Source organism: Uloborus diversus, chromosome 8, assembly GCF_026930045.1.
Source record: "Uloborus diversus isolate 005 chromosome 8, Udiv.v.3.1, whole genome shotgun sequence".
Classification (NCBI taxonomy): Eukaryota; Metazoa; Arthropoda; class Arachnida; order Araneae; family Uloboridae; genus Uloborus; species Uloborus diversus.
This window is the reverse complement of record NC_072738.1, coordinates 80,572,043-80,592,142: the sequence shown is the minus strand read 5'-3', so window position 1 is coordinate 80,592,142 and position 20,100 is coordinate 80,572,043. Positions and strand designations below refer to the sequence as shown.

At 32.2% G+C, this 20,100-nt stretch overlaps 1 protein-coding gene across 1 annotated transcript in view; it reads right to left on the bottom strand.

Moving 5' to 3' along the window:
* The window catches only part of LOC129227653 (uncharacterized), a 29,285-nt gene extending 9,404 nt beyond the window's left edge, over window positions 1–19,881 (bottom strand). Inside the window, exons 1-5 of the mRNA XM_054862243.1 lie at window positions 19,812–19,881; window positions 19,497–19,686; window positions 16,989–17,060; window positions 11,298–11,402; window positions 4,462–4,592 (exon numbers count right to left, since the gene is read on the bottom strand). Coding sequence (XP_054718218.1) covers window positions 4,462–4,592; window positions 11,298–11,402; window positions 16,989–17,060; window positions 19,497–19,686; window positions 19,812–19,843 — 530 coding nt within the window. The 5' untranslated portion in view covers window positions 19,844–19,881. The remainder of the gene's footprint in view (window positions 1–4,461; window positions 4,593–11,297; window positions 11,403–16,988; window positions 17,061–19,496; window positions 19,687–19,811) is intronic.
* Window positions 19,882–20,100: the final 219 nt, after the last annotated feature.

Sequence of the window (20,100 nt, the reverse complement as noted above, 5' to 3'; positions counted from 1 at the left end):
CACGATATAGATGGACTTACCTCTATAACATTAAATTAACAATCACCCTGTTGATGTAAATGAGTGATATATATCTACTCAGGATTCGAAAATATCATGATAATTTCAAAAATATTCGATATTTTGATATATATCGGATATTTTGATATATATCCAATATTTTCAATTAGCACAAAGTCTTCAAAATAGTTAATGCATCCTCAAATCACTCTTTATTTTCTTACATTATAATTACAATATGTAGATTTAAAATTAGTGTTTCTTTCATTATTCATATCTAATGTTTCATTTTACATTTCTATCAATTTAATGGAGTTAATTTAGCATTAGCCTCTGTTTTTTTACTTATTTTTCTTCTGTTAGCTACTTTTATAGTTTTATGGTTCAAAAATAAATAATATGCATTAGTCCAGGGGTCTCCAACCTTTCTCACTCGCAGGCCACATTGTAAATTTTTGAAGACGAGGCGGGCTGGTCCAACAATATTTTAGCTCAGATGGTCTATTTAGCGCTAGCCCCACCCCCTCCACCCATACATCGCGAATATATATGTGCGTGTGTGTATATATATATATATATATATATATATATATATATATATATATATATATATATATATATATATATATATTTTTTTTTTTTTTTAATTAAATGCTGGTAGTTTTTGAAACCTTCTGGACTTGCTTCTAAATTGCTATATTTCCTTATACATATTTGCTGTTATCTAAATTAAATTATATTTTAAGTGCCCGTAAATCTCTAATAAAATAACGATGGAGAGTCTTGTAAAATTTAGAATAGTACAGAAAACTGAAATAAAAAGTATTATTTGTCACAAAATAAAGCGTGTTTTTCAAAAAGAAAAGGCTAATGAGTGAGGGTTACAAGACAAAATTATTGCAATGTACTACAAATTAATTTTATTGAACTATGATGATTAAAAACTTGGAAATAAATGAGAACACAACATGTGTAAAGCTTTTAAAATATTTTAAAAAGTTAAAAAATTGATGAGAAGATTGCATTTGTTTACCGCTTAAAATTTCAGTCCATTCAGAGACAAACTTTGTAGTTCTGATCATTGAGAGGGATTTTAAATGTTCGTCTGATAAAGAAGATCTTTACTTAGATTTGATATGCTTCAATTTTGAAAACGTCTGTTCACATTTGTAAGTGGATGCAAAAAGAGGAAACATAGCTCTAGCATGAATTTTTAAGTTCACAAAGCCTTTTTCTAGTAAGGAACTAAAATGGAAGTAGGTTACCTTCCTTGTGGCATTCATGGAAAGCTGTCACTTGCATTTCTAAAGGGTTTTGAAAGAGTTGAAGTTTGTGTGATACACCGTCAGTCTTCAAAGTGGTTTTCTAACTCATATCGTAGCTGAGACATGACTTTCAATATGTAATCCTTAGGAAAGGTAGCAGTGCTTAGGACACGTACGTTCTTACATGGTCAAAATAAAAGTTCATAGATCCTCATGCTTTTCAAAAAGTATGAGTTTTTGTGTGAAAGCTTTGACATGGTAGTATGACTCACAAAGTGAAGAGTTTTCACCTTGCAGCTTTAAATTTGGAAAATAAATGTGTGGCGTAAGATCAACAATGTAAGCCAATTTCCTCACAAATACACTGTCAGAAAGTTCAGGTACAGGACGACGCTGTTCAGTCATAAAAATGTCAATCGCTTCTCAAAGTTCAAAAAAAGCGCAGCAATACTTTGCCTCTGCTCAACCAGTGAACTTCACAGTGGTACGGAACATCTAGGTAAACACTGTCAATTTCAGCACAAAATTTTTTGAATTGATGGTGTTTGATGGAACTTGATCTAAAGAAGTTAAATATTTTGACAAGTACGTTCATTACTTCAGCTACTTTCAAATGTTTCCCAGAGAAGGCTTCTTGATGGATAATGCAGTGAAAATACATGGGTTGAGCAACTCTGATTTAGGGACCACACATATTTTTTCCACCATCTGTAGTAACACCTTTCAGGTGTTTGAAATCAAGCCTAAGATTAGAAATGGTTTCACGTATTTTTCTAAAAATGTTGTCTCGGTTCACATTACTCTCCAGTGAACATCAGCCAGTTCTTCTGTGGTTTTAAATTCACCCTTCACACTACGAACAAATAAAAGAACATCAGTTGATTCATCCAGAGCGATTGAGAACCATTCAAAATATTTGCAAGCGTCTTTCAGCTGATGGACAACATTATTTCCAATATCTTCCATACGGCGTGCTACTGTGTTCACCGACAAATTTATACCATTGAACAATGAAAGTTTATCGGCAGATTTCTTCCACAGTTACCAAGATGCAATCTTTCACCAATTGACTTTCCGTAAAAGGTTTTTTCCAGCTTTAGCCAGAAATATGGCTGACTTTGAAACCGACTTTGATAGCAGTTTCGTTTTGTTGAGATTTCTTCATAAAGATTTGTTTCTGAGTTAAAAAAGGGAATTTTTTTCAAAGAAGCAATTTTATCCTGCCGTAGTTTACCAGTTAAATTGTGAAATTTGCTCGTGTTTTGTATTATAGTGTCTACAGACATTAAATTCTTTCACAACAGCGACAGTCTCTTTGCAAATAAGACAGAATGCTTTATTATTATTGTCGATCATAAAATAATCGTGTTTCCACTGTTTATTAAAAGTACGGCACTCAAAATCAGATTTCTGTTTTTTTAAAAGAAGTCATTGTAATACTAAATAACACTATAAAAATAAAAGACACTGTCCACAATAGCTGTTCACTTTGTGAGGCGAGTGAAACATCAATCTACATACCTACACCAAGGTTGACATACAAAAATTTAGCCAAACCGCTTCGTGATATTAGCAAAAAAAAAAAAGCCAACCTGAGCGAAAACAATCCGCTCTTCTAGATAGATTCTTAAAGGTGTTGGGAATCCCCTTTCCCATGTTTCTAAGCTAAATAAGTCACACATGCATGAAGGAACAAAATTATGTAAATGAAAAACGAAGAGATAAATCTACAATGGTTGATGTTCTGCTTAAAACGCTATTGGAGACTTTCGATTTCTGTTATCAAGTTTTTTCGCAAAATTCAGAATCTAGCATCAAAGTTTGATAATGAACATTTAAATCTGGTATCAGCCCCTCTCTCAGGCTCAGCTGACCACCAATTAAATGGAGGGGAAGACAGGAGTGAGCACATGTTTTCCTTGGGGCCAGGAAACATCCAATGCCAGGAGACTAACGGGAGAATGTGGTGCAGAGAAAAAAAGAGAGATGGATGCTGCAGCTGCACCCGTAGTTAACGGTAAAAAAAATGATTAAAATTAACCATAAAAAGATTTTAAATGATTATTTGTAATTAAAAATAATGTCTCAATTATATTTCCAACGAAACTGACTCTCTCTGGTCCCGGAAAATGGTTTCTAAGCTTCTCGCGGGCCGGACAAAATCAGTTCGCGGGCCGGATCCGGCCCACGGGCTGTAGGTTGGAGAGCCCTGCATTAGTCAGTGCACAATCATAAGACATTTTCTTTTTTCCTGAGCAAAGTTTAATATTTAATTAGACACTTTTAATAAGAATTAAAATCGCTACATTACTAATAATTTTATGAAAATAAAATACAAGTAAAAAAGGAATATTAAATTACTTTGTTATATTAATGATGTATTATACATCATAAAAATACAGTGCATAACTTTTTGGTTATTTTTAATAATAAGTGAACAATATTACTATGATCAATATACTTTTTATATTGAAAATACTATATATGAAAAAATAAATATTGAAAATATCAAAATATCATATTTTCAAAATAAATATCGGATATATATCGTGATATATATCATGATATATATCAACTGATATAAATTGGTGAACCCTGATCTACCATATATTACGAGTCTGTAATCATAATCAAAATCACAATCGGCATATTAAAATTGTAATCGATTACATTTTCTACAGAATCGAATCGTTGCTGTAATCATAATTATGTTTTGTCAGAGGCTTATAATAATAATCATAATCGATTTCATTCGCTTGCAAATGACTCCAAGCCTGATAGCACAGTTCTGTGTAACTCACATTGCCAGCATAACATAGAAGGTAGATGCAAAAACAGAAGCCTTTTAACTTTTAGATTACATGATCAATTAAAAAAAGAAAAAATTCCGGCATTTGTCAAGGTTTTCAAATATTTTTGCAAGATAAGTAATAAACACATATGATTAAAAGCGAGGTTAAAATTACTGTCATAGATTTCACAACTATTTAGTAATAGAATTTGACTTTATACATGTGATTTAAATACCGGGAAAAGGAAAAATTTATAATGAAATCAAGGATATTGTTAAACTGAAGAGCATATACATTCAATGCAGTTAAATCCGGACCACTGAAATGCATCATTAATTGAGGAAATCGTTAAATCGAAGTTATACTGTATGTCTAAGTAAATTATATATATTTTAAAGACCTACACTTGTCTTTGTTCCAATGCGTCACTTTCTCGAAGTCTTGAGCTTTTTGAAATAGTTTGAGCACTGGACTGCAGTTTCTCACAATGCTGATTCAACGTCAACAATTTTTCTCTAAGAGCTTTATTTTCTTCCTGTAAAACGAAATGCAATAAATCGAAATCATGTTCTTAAGCTTTGGAATTTAATGAATAAACAGGATATTACAAAGTTTGAATTAGGCTTCAAACTATACAGAAAGAAAATGCTTTCTGTGGCAGATACACTTAGGATCATTTACTTTCAACATACTTAAAATAAATTTTAAACATTTATTAATTTGTATAATTAATATTTTTTGTAAAATAATACTCAGCATTTAATTACAAATAGAAACTCTAAGTTTCAAAAGAAATTTAATGGCAGAATAGCAATTTAGCTACCTGAGCAACTACCAATCACACCAACATTTGAGGTAATGATACAGGGATGTTTTACGGAGCCAAAGAGCTCCAAAGCTGTTTTCCCCAGAGCTAGAGCATGAGATTTTCCCTGCCACAGGGTTCTCATAGTTCTTTAAAAATAATCTTTTTTTATTATTTTTTAAATTCATTTCTTTTAAATAGACCTGATAATTTTGATCAAAATTGAAATCAAGAATGAGAATAATAGTAGACTTTTTAATGAGTCAGTATTAAAACAAGATCAAAAGATTTATAATTCTCAAAATATCAACTTTTTTTTTTTTAAATTTTCACTCCAACATATAATGTCAGAAGTTAATATGTGTGCAAGTTACTGAATGTCTAGAAAAATCTAACACAATTACACAAAATGTATGAAATGGGCAATCGGCCAAGTTAAGACAATTTCATCTGAATAAATCTAGCAGGGGAGAAAGGAAAACAGCGATGGGATACTGATGCACGTGTTTCATAATATCGCTAGTACCTTATTAATTTATTGCATTCTCTAAGTGAGGGGAAACAAATAGAGTTTCTATGGAAACAACAAAAACAAAATAAAATGTTTTCATTTCGCCCAGAAATGTAAAAGCTCAAAATTATGTTATAAACAATATACACCAATTTTTGTTGCGAGAACATAGACTGAACATAGTTTAGGTTTGAAAAATTATAGCTGTGAACAAACATTGAACTATAAGTAACTGGAAAGACTGCTCCCTATTCCCCCCTGTGTTAAAGAATTGTGCTCGCTTTCAAACTGGTTCTAAGTAGCTGACAGGAGAGAAGACGGCAAAAGACAACGTTCTAAGCATTGGAGACATAGGAAGACGTACAAGAATTTTGTCAAAATTACTTTTAGTTATAACAATAACTCGTTGTATGACACAATGTATGACATATGTATGAATATCGTAGTAAAAAGCGTGCTGTTATTGATAAGGCTAACTTTTCTGATGATGAAAGCATGCTTTTGTCTATGTATTCGGAATGTTTAGAGAGTACCGCCCTTACTAATTATCAAAATAATATATTATATTACATAGGGGGCTTTGTGATCTCTAAAATTATACAAAATTGTACTTGCATTATGTATATTGACATGTTACTTGACAAACAGCTGTACAATAATAATTTAACTTCCAAAAATCCCAAAGCATTCTTGTCTCATGTCTCGAAGGGTAACTTGTTTATGGGCTCAGATATAGTATTTAAAATTATTTGTGCTTCCGAAAAAGCCTTTCAAATATTAAAATCAAAACAGAATTTCTTTAAAAATAATACAAACATAGCAGTTAGAACAATAGCAAATGAATATATTCTAAACAAAGGTTTAAAATTTGCTCACCCCATAACAGAAGAAATTGGATGTGAGCATCTTCATGAATCTCAAATGGTTACAAAAATAATTGAAACTTACATTAATTTAAGACTGCATTCTCATGCTAAATATTTAACGCTTCATAATTGTCATAGTATCACCACAACAGTGCGGCAAAATCTAAATAAATTGATTTTGTTCAAAAATTGTTAGCAGTGATCACATAATAATGATTGTATAATGTTTCATGTGATAAAATAAAAAATAATTCATTTTTCTATGTGTTATGTGCTTTGTTGTGTGCATACATTTCATTTTGTCATTGCCATTATAAATAATTTTCATTATAATAATATAATCAGTTTTACATAACTCTTTTGCAATATTTTCTGTGGATTCTTTCTATCAAGGATTAAGATTTTCCAAGTGCATTTCTTGACAGACACATTCTGTGAAGATTTAAAAGTAAAATATTCTTAAAACTTAAAAAAGAAACTCTTAATATTCCTTCACTTTGATTGTTTATTTAATACGTTTAAATAATGATAAAGTAAAGAGCGGAATTCATCCATTTATTATAAAAATAGGTTGTTATGGAGTCATGATGCATTTTTGTGTGAATTTAAGAAGGTTCTTGTTTCAATTAATGCGATTTACTCTTGTATCCTGAGTGAGCAAAGCAGATTTTCCGAACCAGAGCATTTGACAGATTCCGTGGCCTACGAGGATAACGATAAATTTGAGTAGACTACTTTTCCGTCTTCGCTCCTGTCAAGTGGAGGGGAGAAATCAGCACACTTTTCGCCCGCAGCACGCATTCCTGTTTTAGTATAGTTCAATGTGAGCAAATTGTCTTTTGTACAAAACTATGTCTAAATAATTAAGAAGCAAAAGCACATATCTGTAACAAACAACTATTATTCTGTAAACTAATAGATGCATCCAATTTTGCCTATAAACCGGCTGCTTGTCTGTCTATATTATTGGTGGTCAGACTGTACAGCCATGTAACAAGGCATACAAGTAACCTTGAAAAGACTTAACTGTAAAAATATTAGATGTTATTCAGCCATGAATATTCAAAGTATCTTATAACATGAGCCCTATTAAGCAAGATAAGTAGTGTAGTGTAGCAGGGGTGCCCACTGGCCATCTCTCCTGAGGGGGATAGTGCATCCCCCCACTCCAAAATGAGATCAAAATCCCTCCCAAATTAACCCTTCTAAAAATTTCAATAATGCAATCAAACCCAAAGATCCCTTGAATGAGCATCCTGAAAATAGTGTCTGTTAAAAAACTATGGTAATTCAAATGGGGATTCTTTTTACTTTTTACTGGCATTAACTTTGCAACTGAAAAGCGAAAACCTTGGTATTGTCAGATTGCTAATTAAGATCACCTCAAGTAAGATAGCGATAAGATATATTAGAGAGGAAAAACTTGACATTGCATATTAACATAAATTAGGCATTTAGATTTTACCTATTGCTTTGCAGAATCAACAAGCACAATGTTTCTGAAATACTTCATAATTTTAAATACAAACATTAATTTTTTTCATCTACTTTTATATTTTGCTTTGATACTTCACAGTTAATTTAAATACTTTCAAGTATGGTTAAACACATCATAATTTAAATTTTTTGTTATTAAATATCAAATAACTTAACTAAAATTCTTATCAAGATTAAAAAAATAAAGTACTACATTTTCAAAATGAACTGATTTCTATGCAATGGATCCTTTTTACACCTCATCATAAAATGTTTTTCTTAAACAAAATTTAACAAATGAGCTTATAGTGAATTCAGGGAGAAATGATAGCAGAAGTAAAGAAAGAGGGTTGCTGTTTGGCTCCAACATTTGCTACCTTCATTGGTTACGCGTTAGATTGACCATTTTATCCATGAACACTTCGTTTACCTGATTGACATTGTTTTTACCATCCCAGCACCAAACAGATAGTGGTATCGGCAAGTGGTCTCATTACTTTGGGATCAATTAACCTTACATTTGCACAATTACTTTCTTCTATAGCTAATCCAGTCATACCTCGTTTATCAGGGCTAATTCATTCCAGGTTTTACCGCAATAACTGAATTTCCACGAAGTAGGATTCTGTATTTATAAACCGAATATTTTTCTAATTAGAGCGCATAAAACTTATGACAATTTAAATGGGTTTTTAACATATTTAGAGCCCCCTAGACATAAAACAGCACCCTAAGCCACCCTTACATTTTTATTACTTAATACAGTTGACTCTTTTTAACGACTTCCAAGGGACCACAAAAAATCGTCCTTAAGTAGAAAGCGTCCTTAAATAGAATGCTTTTAACACTACAGTGGACCATCTGGGATCATGAAAAGTAATCTTTAAATAGAGAAAGTCATTAAATAGAGCGTCGTTAAACAGAGAGCCTACTGTATACAGGGTGTCCCAAAAGGTCGTTTACAAACTTAACATGCCGGTCTGTCATATTATGATGAACAAGATTTACATAGGAACATGTATTCGCAAACGCAATGCTGGCGCACTACATGCACACAAAGTCAGACACTAACGGATGCACAACATGTTGCATATCTATTACATAAGACGGTTTTATACACAACATTTTAGAATTTATGCAAAGCTTAAAACAGTTGCTAAAATTTGCGGCTCGCCAGCTCTCATAACCACGTTGCAACGACAACGCAGCATCGGTGAAATCTTGTCAGAATGGATCGTTATTACGACGGTCGGTATTTAGTCGTTGCGACGCATGTATGACAGCTAAAGGCAGCAAATTTCAACAACAGCTATAAACCTTCCTTCAAAACTAAAATGTTGTGTAAAATCGGCTTTGTGTGATAAATATGCGACATGTTGTGCATCCGTTAGTGTCTGACTTTGTGTGCATTTAGTGCGCCAGCATTGTGTTTGCGAATGTATGTTACTATGTTAATCTTGTTCATCATGATATGACAGGCCAGCATGTTAAGTTTGTAAACGACCTTTTGGGACACCCTGTATTATTACACAAAATATGAGAAAATGAGATATATTAGACAAAATAGATATCACACTATTAATTATTGGGAAATAAACTACGTACACACCTGCAGTTCTTACACACTACTACTAATCTATGAAAATAGCTCAACTTGTTCAATGATGATTTAATTGTCAGTTAGTGACCGTAATGAGCCCCAGTTTATCCTCTACATTATCCTAATCAAAAGAATTACGTATACAACTTAAAATGCTAGTACATTGCTGAACACAATTTACAGATGTATTTATCCCCTACAATACAGTGATCTATACCTTCCAGTTAGTGTTTAACGGTTAAAATAAGGTAGCAATTCCCTACACTTTCTTCAGTAATTTTATCCTCCACTTCCTTAACTAGTACAATTACAGTCCCTCAGAAGAGCTCACCTTACTTAAAAGACATACTTTGTTATTCTTTTGTAGGAAAAAGTTTATACGAGCGCATAAAAAAAAGACTAATTACGGTATTTGGTGGGGGGGGGGGGGGGGAAACCGTGATGTCGTGAAGCCAGGAAAGTGGAAGCGTTAAGTAGCGAGGGATGACTGTATATAGAAGAAAGTATTGGATTCAAGAAAATTTTTGAATTTGGAGGGATTTGCACGTTTTGAGAAGTGCTGAGTCCATTTTGACTATTTTTGGAGAATATCTGTTGGTGCATGTGTGTGATCGTTTTTTTATGGCAGCTCTAAAGAAAAAACTACTGCATGAAATCAAACAAAATTTGGAACACAGTTTATTTCACGGTGTTTTGGACAATTACGCAGGGTGTAGATAACACTTTTTTTACCCATATCTTTTGAATTTATTGTTTGATTAGCACATAGTTTCGAGTTTGTCCTGACAACACACAAACTCAAATTAAAATAATTTGCAAATCAAACAGTAAATTTAATAGTTATGGAAAAAAAGTGGCACAACTTTATCCCCATATGAGTTGGTGCCCATTCGATTTTGGCGCCAATTCCTCCAAGGGGGTGGGGGAACAATTGAATGTTTTCTCTGTTATGCATGACTGCTATCTCTCAGGAAGTAAGAGCAAGAATAAAAAAAATTTGGTCTACAGGTAGATCTTAAAGGGTACAGGTGCTGATTCAATTTTAGTGCCAATATCTCAAGGGGGGGGGGGGGGCAATTGAACATTTTTCTGATTACTTGTGACAGCAAAATCTGAAGATGTAATAAATGGAATCATGCAAAAATTGATCCACTGATAGAGCTTAGTGGGAAATAACAGCTGACTGGATTTTGTTGTCAATGGCCTCAAGAGGGTTGGTGTAATTGATTGTTCTTTCTTGTGTTATTGCAAATCTCCAGAAGTAATGCTATGATTTAAATAAAATTTGGAATAAACAAGAACCTAGATGAAAACAGGCGCTGATTCAATACATGATTCAATTGCTACAGACAATTGGACACATCTAAACAATTTAAAACTTTTATTTCTTACCATTTTCTATTCATTAACGAATAATATGTTTTAAATTAAACTAAACAAGGCTTTTAAAATAATTTTCAATTTTTGTTTTTTGGTTCTGCTTTTGTGGGGATACTTTGATAGTTGAGAATTTGGTGCTGTTGTTAAATTTTTGGATGAGTAATTTTATTTCGATAACTCTGTTGTTTTATGGTATGGTAACCCTATGAAAATAGATATTTCCCGACTCTTCGCCTAGGTATGAAAAAGAAAAATATTCCTTGCAGTGGCATCAGTGCCAAAAAATTAATGCCAATGAAATGAGATCGTCAACTTGTCAATTATCGGAAAAACCTCCTGTTTCTGCCAATAACAGAATTTTGCAATAGCAATTACTAGATTCAAGAATTCATAAGATAGAAAAAGAGGATTGTGATGGCCACAACATACCAGTCTTTACAATTAAAAAACCAAATATTTTAGAGCATAGCCTCCCCTCCCCCCTAACTACAGCACTGCTCGAAAGTGAAAATTTAAAAACCACATTCAAAATGCAGTAGTAAGCATGCATGCAACAGGCCCAATTTATTTCAGTTTAAAATAAACAAAAAGGAAAAAAGTACCTGTTCAATTTTTAAACTCTTCATTAAGCTGGAATGAACTTCATTTTCATTTCCATTCCGGATTTTCTTTTTTAAGTTATTATTTTCTTGTTTAAGATGAAAATTCTGAAAGTAGTAATATACATAACTCAGTTATTGACAATATTTGTCATATTTACTAGAACGTTAGAAAAAAAAATAAGATAATAGAAATTTAGAAAACTTAATCCTTAAAATACTATAAAAACTATATATAGTTATTAATTTAAAGTAAATACTTAAAAAAGCAAAAAAAAAAAAAAAAACATTAATATACAGAGCAGCACTGTTTGTATGTTTCTCTTTCATATGTTTTATCATCTATACATTTTTAAATTGATCCCTGCAGAGTCAAATACATATTAATGAATACCTATAATACGTTTCTTCCTTTATATGCTTTTTTCATAGTCCCTTCAAAATTGTATAAACAGTGCTTCACTGTACGTGGTTACTATAGTAATTTGGTTTGTGTTTGTCTGAAATTCATCATAAATAGATAAATAATTTCTTCCTAATAGATAGCATAATTCCTGAGAGATAATTTGAAAATTTATCATCATGGTAAATCATGCTATATCATATATAAAGAACCTTGCATTTACCTTAGATACAAATCCAAACTAAGTTGCTCAGAATACTAGTAAATTATTCAAGTGGTTTTCTGCTACCTTAATCTCTTCTTATAACGGATAAATAATTGTATGAACATTTTTTAATAAATCGGGAATAAAATTCAAGCATTGCAAAGGATTATTAAACTTTGATTTAAAACTAATAAATTCTCATAGCTACCAGTTTATGATTCGTACTGTTTTGTTCTTATATACATAAAAACGAACTCCAATTGCTCTGCATCCGCAATGTCAGAATGATTAACGGTCCTCTTTTAAACAGAAGGCTGAGGGATGGGCCCATGTGAAAGACAAAAATATCACGATGCCAGCAGGAGAACCACCAAAACTTTTTCTTGAATTGGAGGCTGCAGAAGATATTCTATTAGCCTAGGACATTGAAAACTGTTAGGAGTGACAATGTTTAAGCTTTAAAATTTAATTAACTGAAATATAACTGCGATTTGCTTTGGGAATTTTTTTTTGGAATTCAAGTAGTGTAATAGATGAAAATAATCCGTGTTTTTGAAAGTTGTAATTTTGCATGCATTCAAAAGTAGATTTAACTTAGAAAATTATTAACTGAATGAGTAATTGCGCACAATTACGGTACTTTCAAATTTAAGAGTTAAAACAACAACGAACAAAAAACAGTGGATAGGAAAGAATTGGACAAAGAAGAAAAAATAAATAAATTATTCGCGGAACTATTCTTCATGATGGCCATAATTTAAGCATTTAAAAATCACAAATATCCTATCAGAAGGAAATTGCAGAAAAAAAAATTGGAGGCATATAAAAAAAGCAAGTTTCCCGAAGAAAACGAGTACAACACATTAAAAGGCATCCCGAGATTAAGAAAGACTCACTTCTTAGCTTCTAATAGCTAATTTGAATTCGATCACATAAGAATTCATTTGGAATATTTTCGTGGTCCTACATATTTACAAAGTCGGATAATATTTAAAGATCCTGCCAATCTATCAAGCAGCATATAAAGAACTTGGTCTAATAGACGGCCACATATCTTGAGAAAATAACCTTAGTCTATACATGCAACTTGCTGACCCCGCTCCTAAACTCAGATAATTGTTTACAACTATTTTAACTTTTATGTCAACTTTTAAACCTAATTATTTTATGGCAAACATTTAAAAAAGATCTCTTTGATGACATATTGCACGGAGAGTGTCAGCAGAAATACTATGATTGGCCTTTAATGGCAAGCAATATAAAAATTACTGTAAAATCCCGAAAGTATCCCCCCTATCGATTATAGCCCCCCCCCTTTTCTTGAGAAAACTGAAATCATTTTATAATCCCCAATTTACCCTCCCCCCCTCTCCCTTCACTAAACATTTTCCAAGATTATCTTAATTTGCCACTCCCTCCAAAAATAAAAAGGGAAAACATTTTCTGCTTTACTTAGAAAGCCTTTACAGAGGTTTAGCTTCCCCCTCCATGTGCAGCTTTTCTTTTCTAAAAAGAAGAATAAAAAGAAAACACAATGATTTAAACAAAAAACAAAAAAACGGTCTCCACGGTGTATTCCTTCCGAAATGTCTAGACTCCTTTTGATCCAAGGACGCCTTTTTTCCTTTTTTTGTTCATTTGTATTACAAAAGAAATTTATTGCAATTTACTGCTTTTTATTCGTTTTGGAAGGAGCATTTTTGTTCTGACTTCTGAAAAAAAAACAATCTCCAACACGACGCCATTTTGAAAATGCGTTACTTAAAAAGTAGTGCAAAACTTTTAAAAAAAAAACACCTTTTTTAAAGCAGATATAAAGTACTTGAACAAGTTTAGGATCATCAGAAATGTATATATTATTAAATCGAGCAAGAGATTTGTCTGTTTTTACGTTCGTGGATTTTGTAAAGCACAGTTTTCAAAACTACGATTTTCATAACGAATTTGCGGTCGTGATTGTGATTTTTGCTTCTATTTTCAAACAAGAACATTCAGATTTTGCTTCTTTTACTGTAACTTTATTACATTCAGCACATGATGAATTTTCAAGCGATAAGTTATACCGGTTTTTCCAACTTAAGGTGCAAAATCACTTTCTTTAAAAAAGAACGGCGCCCATGTGCAATTTATTACAAGAAAATTATAAAAGGATTTAAATAATTTCTCACCCTCCATTAATATTAACTGCTATTTACTTATTATTTCTTTTCTGTACTCTAAAATTAATACTACTAAAAAAATTATTTCGGCTATTTTTTCAAAAGAATCTCGATTATAACCTTCTTCTAGAATTAACAAGTTTTGTTTTGAAAATGGGGGCTTTACTTTTGGGATTTTACGGTAAAGGCAAAATTTGTGAATGAAGTGGACACTTAACAGGGACACTTAACTCTTGTTTGCCACCGCGGCAGAGAAGCAACGAAAAAATTCTATTAAAACCTGAATATTACATGAAAACCAGGAACGTAAATTAATGTTGATCGTATACCTGGTGAAACTGGAAAAAAAAATTCAATCTCTATCAAAAATCAACTAACAGGTTTCTGCGATGTTTTTTTAAGGAACTGCTGGGACTTTATTTAGAGATATAAAAACTGACCATTTCACATTTAAACTACTTTGGATATATCCTCCAGAAAGACTCTGTACTTTTACCAAAAAAAAAAAATTGGGCAACTGGGGGAATTTCTTTAATAGGGTTCTTCTCTTTATGCTTCTAAAATAAAAGGTGATATCCTAATAATTTTATTGCGCAAATTTAATTTGTCTAATCTGTTAAATGGAAATCGTGATTAGAGTACGCTAATTACTTCAAGACAATGGAATAAAGGCAAAGGAGCTAAGGCATAATTGAAGGCTTCCTCTTTGCCTGTATAGTTGTTTATTTTACGTAAAATCGAAAGCGTAAAAGGAAATTTCAAGCTAGGTAAAATAAACAACCTAACAGACACAAAAACAATCTTAGGAGTTCATCCTGTGGTTTATAAGTAAGATTCAACACTTTAACGTTGAGGGAAAAAAATGCACAAATATACGGCAGTGTATAATCGCACCTCATTAATTTCACTTTTTTTTCAACAGATAATTGGTGGAAAATGCGTAGGGAATTAAGATTACTTAATTTTGTAAAGCAAAAAAAAAATTTTTTTCCTCCAAAAATTAATTTTCCCTGATTTTTTGTTATTTTTTCAAAATTCCCTGATATTTCCCTGACTTTTCCCTGATTAATAAAGTTCCCTTACTTTTCCCTGATCTCCCTGATTTCCCTGATCTGTCGCCACCCTGCAAACATACATCCATTTTTATATTTATAGATACATGTAAAGAAAGCCTTGACTACATCCCTCCCCTTTGAAAGATAAATTCCGAATGCGCTATTATGCATTACTATGATTACTATTTTGCAATTTATTTGCTTTATTAGTACTTATACCCCTTTTTTTTTGACAGCCTGAAGCGACTTCTATTAAACCGAATTAGGTTATCGGTTATAGTTGAACCGAATTACTTAAAGATTCTACGTAAATCAAGGAATAGTATAAAGAAAATTTACATATTGAAAATTGGTTTCATAAGGTCATAAGGATCATAGAACATTAAGTTAAATTTTGCTGCAAGGATGAAATAGATGTAGCTTTAATAAAAGTAGTCTAATGCTGAAACAGTTGAAGATTGTACGTCAATATTGAATGCAATATTATTACCTTACTCATGTTCGTATTTTCTCTGCTATTAACGGGAAAAACACTGATCAAAAATTACACGCAACCCTTACTGTTGTGGATTTTATAATTAAACAATATTTAAAACTTATGATTTAACGGTAGCATTCAAATTAAGTAGCAACATGAGCAGCATCAATGAACCCCTGGGGCTTCGTAGGTCGCAGTTTAAGAAACGATGTACAGCATCATTTTTTATACCTACAGCTTTCTCGCCAAACATGCTTTAACGCTCATCGCTAAACGGCATTGACGCCCAGCGTTCAGGATACGTTTTGTGTTGATTGCATTTAAAATAGCTCCTGGTGGTAATATGTTGATAACCGTTTTCATTTGCTTTGAACCAAGTTTCACAAATTTCACGATTAAAGTTAATCTTTGAAGAAACTTTATCTAGGGCAGTTTTTTACGGGCTTTTCATTTAGACTAAATTCATAACTATACAAAAATTCGTTCATGCAGAAAAGAGAGTTTTATGACTCAAAATATGAAATTAGACCTCTTTGGGTCTTTTTAAAATTCCAAAACCCCGCCTATATGAATTCCTGAGCAACAATTTACCTTTGTGCCAAATTTGGAAGAAATCCGTCGAAAAATGTGGATTTGTATAAGGAACATACACACATACCCACACACCCACAAACATACATCCATTTATATATATATATATATAGATATTTAGATCCATATATATATATATATATATATATATATATATATATATATATTTTTTTTTAAGTTAATTTAAAGTAGTAACAAACGGAATTTTTTACGTATTTATTACTACTTAACATTATGGGGTTCTTCTTTTTCTGGTTACTGTGTCATATTTAAATGAGTTCGTAATAGTAAGTCAAATGTAATTACTCTTACATTTGACTGGCTATTTGTAAAATTATAAGTCAATTCTCTGTCGTAAAATGAAAGAGAAATTCAAAAGCAACAAAATTTAAATTTAACATCTGAGTTTTTTTTTTACATTAAAATTACTTTCAACAAGATAAAAGTAATAAGTAACAATTTGAATTAACTTTGTACTGTGGAACTATATTGTAACTTTCATGCAATGTATAATAAAATTTGCTCGTTTACCAATTATCGAAAAATTAAATTTGGTTTTGAATACTGAAGTATATGGCCGAACCGAATATTTGGTTTGCTTGCTGCTGAATATGCAGTATACCTAATACCAACTGAATATTCAGCGCATCTCTAAATCCAACTATCCGAATTTTTGATCATCCGATGACAATCAGGTTCCAGTTGATTCATATACTTGAAGTTTTACTGTACCTAAAAAAGAAATTTTTTATGTATAGTAAAAAGTAACTGCTTAATTCAAATAGCTTTTTCAAACAACTTACTTCATTTTGCAACTTTTCTACATATTTTGCTGATGATTTTAGCTGTTCTTCTAAATCTTTGATTCTGCTTTCCTAAAATAGACAAAAAATACCCTAGTAATATCAGAAAGATGTAAAACTTGATTACTTTGATTCAGTTATACATTTAAATGAAAAACAAATGTAAACTACAATTGATGTTGCAATAGTTAAATAATAAAAAGGTATGATATAACATTAGACAATAAGTTATGATAAGCTACTATGATCCAAATTATGCACTGCAGACAGGAATACAGTACCAGGGGTTTTGGGAAGCAAACTATAATACAATGAAATTTTTGTAATACAGTAGTGGTCAGAACAATTAGGACTGTTGAAAATTGCACAGGAAAACTTGAATCCTGAAGTACAGCTGGCTCTCTGTTTAATGCCTTTCAAGGGACCACAAAAAATCGTCTTTAAATAGAAAGCATCCTTAAATAGAATGCTTTTAACACTATAGTGGAACAAATAGAGCGTCGTTAAACAGTGAGCCAACTGAAATTGCTATTAATTACTAATTTTTTCCCTTTAAACCTCTTTTACCAATCTGGATGTCATGAAATTGGAATTTTTTTTCAGAGTTTTTTTCAGTGTTAGAAATAAAAATTTAAATTTTTGGCATCACAATGAAGACTCCTAAGCTTTTAGGTATCAAAATGAGCAATCAAGGAGACATTTTCAATGAATTAAACTAACTAAATCAGAACATTAAAAAAAAAAACTCTTCATTTGCTGAATTGCTGCATATTTCCTGTGGGATAGTTTAAAAAAAATAGTAAAATATATAGAAGCAAAGGACTTTTTACAAAGACAAAACTGGTTGTATTTTGAAATTACTTATAAATTATATAAATGATGTAAAAATAACTTCACGTCAATCATGGGTCTGAATCACAATGAGTGGAGTTCTTGGAAATTTGTGTAGAATCTTTCTGGATGAGTTGATGCATGCTTGCTTTGATATTGGAAAGATTTTTGCAAACTTTGAGTAACAGTATAACTTGTATATTTCTCATTTGATTTAGATCAGGGCTCCTGGCTGGCCAGTTAAATAATTTCCCCCATTAGCGTCAAACTATGGTTTCGAAGTTTGAGAAACATGTACTTAGGGCCGGCCTTAGGCTGATAAGAGCAAAAGAGTCCAATCGGGCCCTGCAGGCTTCTGAGAGGGTGGAGCTACTTTTAGTTCAATTGATGGGGTAAAGGAGGTTTTTGAATCATTTAGCTAATTTTGAACTGCCCAAAAGCATCAGAAGTTATAGTTAGCAAAATATATTTCCAAAAATACCTGTGTGAAATAAAATTTTAGGGAAAAAGTTAAACTATCTGTTCAGTTAACATCTGAAAAAAATGGCCATACTGACTGTATCCATTTCCAACCGGTCAGAAGAAAGGGAAATGGGTAATGGGGCCTCAAAGAACAAATTTTTAATGATTATCGTCGATTGGTGACTAAGTAAAGACCTCACCTCAGGTATTAACTATCGCATGGGCCAGGGGCGTGCGCAGAACTGCAGTAATGGGGGTACCACACTATACCAGGAAGCCTGAGGTTAAGAAAACCACCAGGGGGGAGGGAGCAGGGCCGTGGCAAGGTCAAAAAGTAAGGTAAGTGTATGAAACTGGTGGCATTTGAATATTTTCAAAAGTATCTTAAATAAAGAGAGAGAGAGCATTTAGCTTCTGGTTTAATATAGTGTCAGGAAGTCAAAACTAGATATGAGTATTAGAAGTATGAACCTAATTGTAAATAAAATATTCACTCAGAAATTGGGCTGGGGTTCTTCCCCAAGAATATTTCATGATTATAGTTTTAAAAATGCATTTTAAACTATCCTTGGTAATGTTATGGGGAAAGGTTCAGGACTCTTCTCCGTCCATTTTTTCGAAATGGAAATTTTCAAAAACACGGTTGTTATTTCAAAAAAGGACATGTAACATAATGTATATACCAATGAGCGTCGACTTGTAGCGCATGCGCGGTTGCCAATGCTCTGGCGGGGAATCCATTCTATGCGGTAATTAATAAAAACAGTTAGACGTTCACGTCTTATTTTGTATCATGATTCCACACACGTTGAAGAACACATATAGCAAATAAATATTTCACCCACCTCCTGAAAACTTTAGCTTTGTTTAAAAATTATAGAAAAACAAGGGGGAGAGGGATCTACACTCTTGAAATCTTTATTTAAAAGTGAATTTCAGACTATCTTACTGTGGGGATCAAAGCCTCTCCTTTAGAAATTTTCCAAACTTAAAGGCCTTACACTAAATTTCAAGCTCTTTTGGTCTTGTCAAGAGGACTTCAAATAATCTTTATCCTGTATGCTTTAGAAACTTGATTTTTTTACCCACAGAATGAACCTCAGCTCGTCATCCTTAATGCAACACTGGATTTCCCAATTGAAATTGAAAAGGAGTAACAAAAATGTCAACAGAAAATACAAGTACACAAACTACTTACTGATTGCATGTACTTACATCTTTATCGGATACAAGAGCAGTTCTCAAGTTCTCAATCTGAGCGCTTTGAGTTACACATAATTTCCGTAACCTAGTCAATTCAGTCAAGAGCTCTTTGTGTTTGCTCTGGAATTCTAAGTCAACTTCTCTTATCAGGAAAAGAATTTCATCTTCTAATCCAGACTGTAAACCTGGTAAACTTGGAAGTCTATAAAAAAAAGTTTTAATGCAATCAACAATAAAAATCAAGAAAATGTGCAATTGCAATTCGGTTTTAAAAATGCATCAGGAATATCTTTATAAGCCAACGAATCAAATAGAAAATTTACGAACTTTACACCGGAACCAAATATGTTTTCTTCCATTTGACGTCGATCGAAACGAAAATTAAAATGTATTAATTTTTAACAACAATTTCCAATCTATTTAAAATTGTTTACAAACTCAAGTGTCTACGCTACCGGCTAGCTGGTGGAATGTGACGTATATTGACCGTTCCCAAGCGGTAATTCTGCAGACGTGCTAATTCTTTCGTGAACACTAGATGGCACCACTATTTTATTGTTTATTTCATAAAATAAAACTTGTATTTTTGTTGAGAAATTCAGTTTAGCTTTGTTTT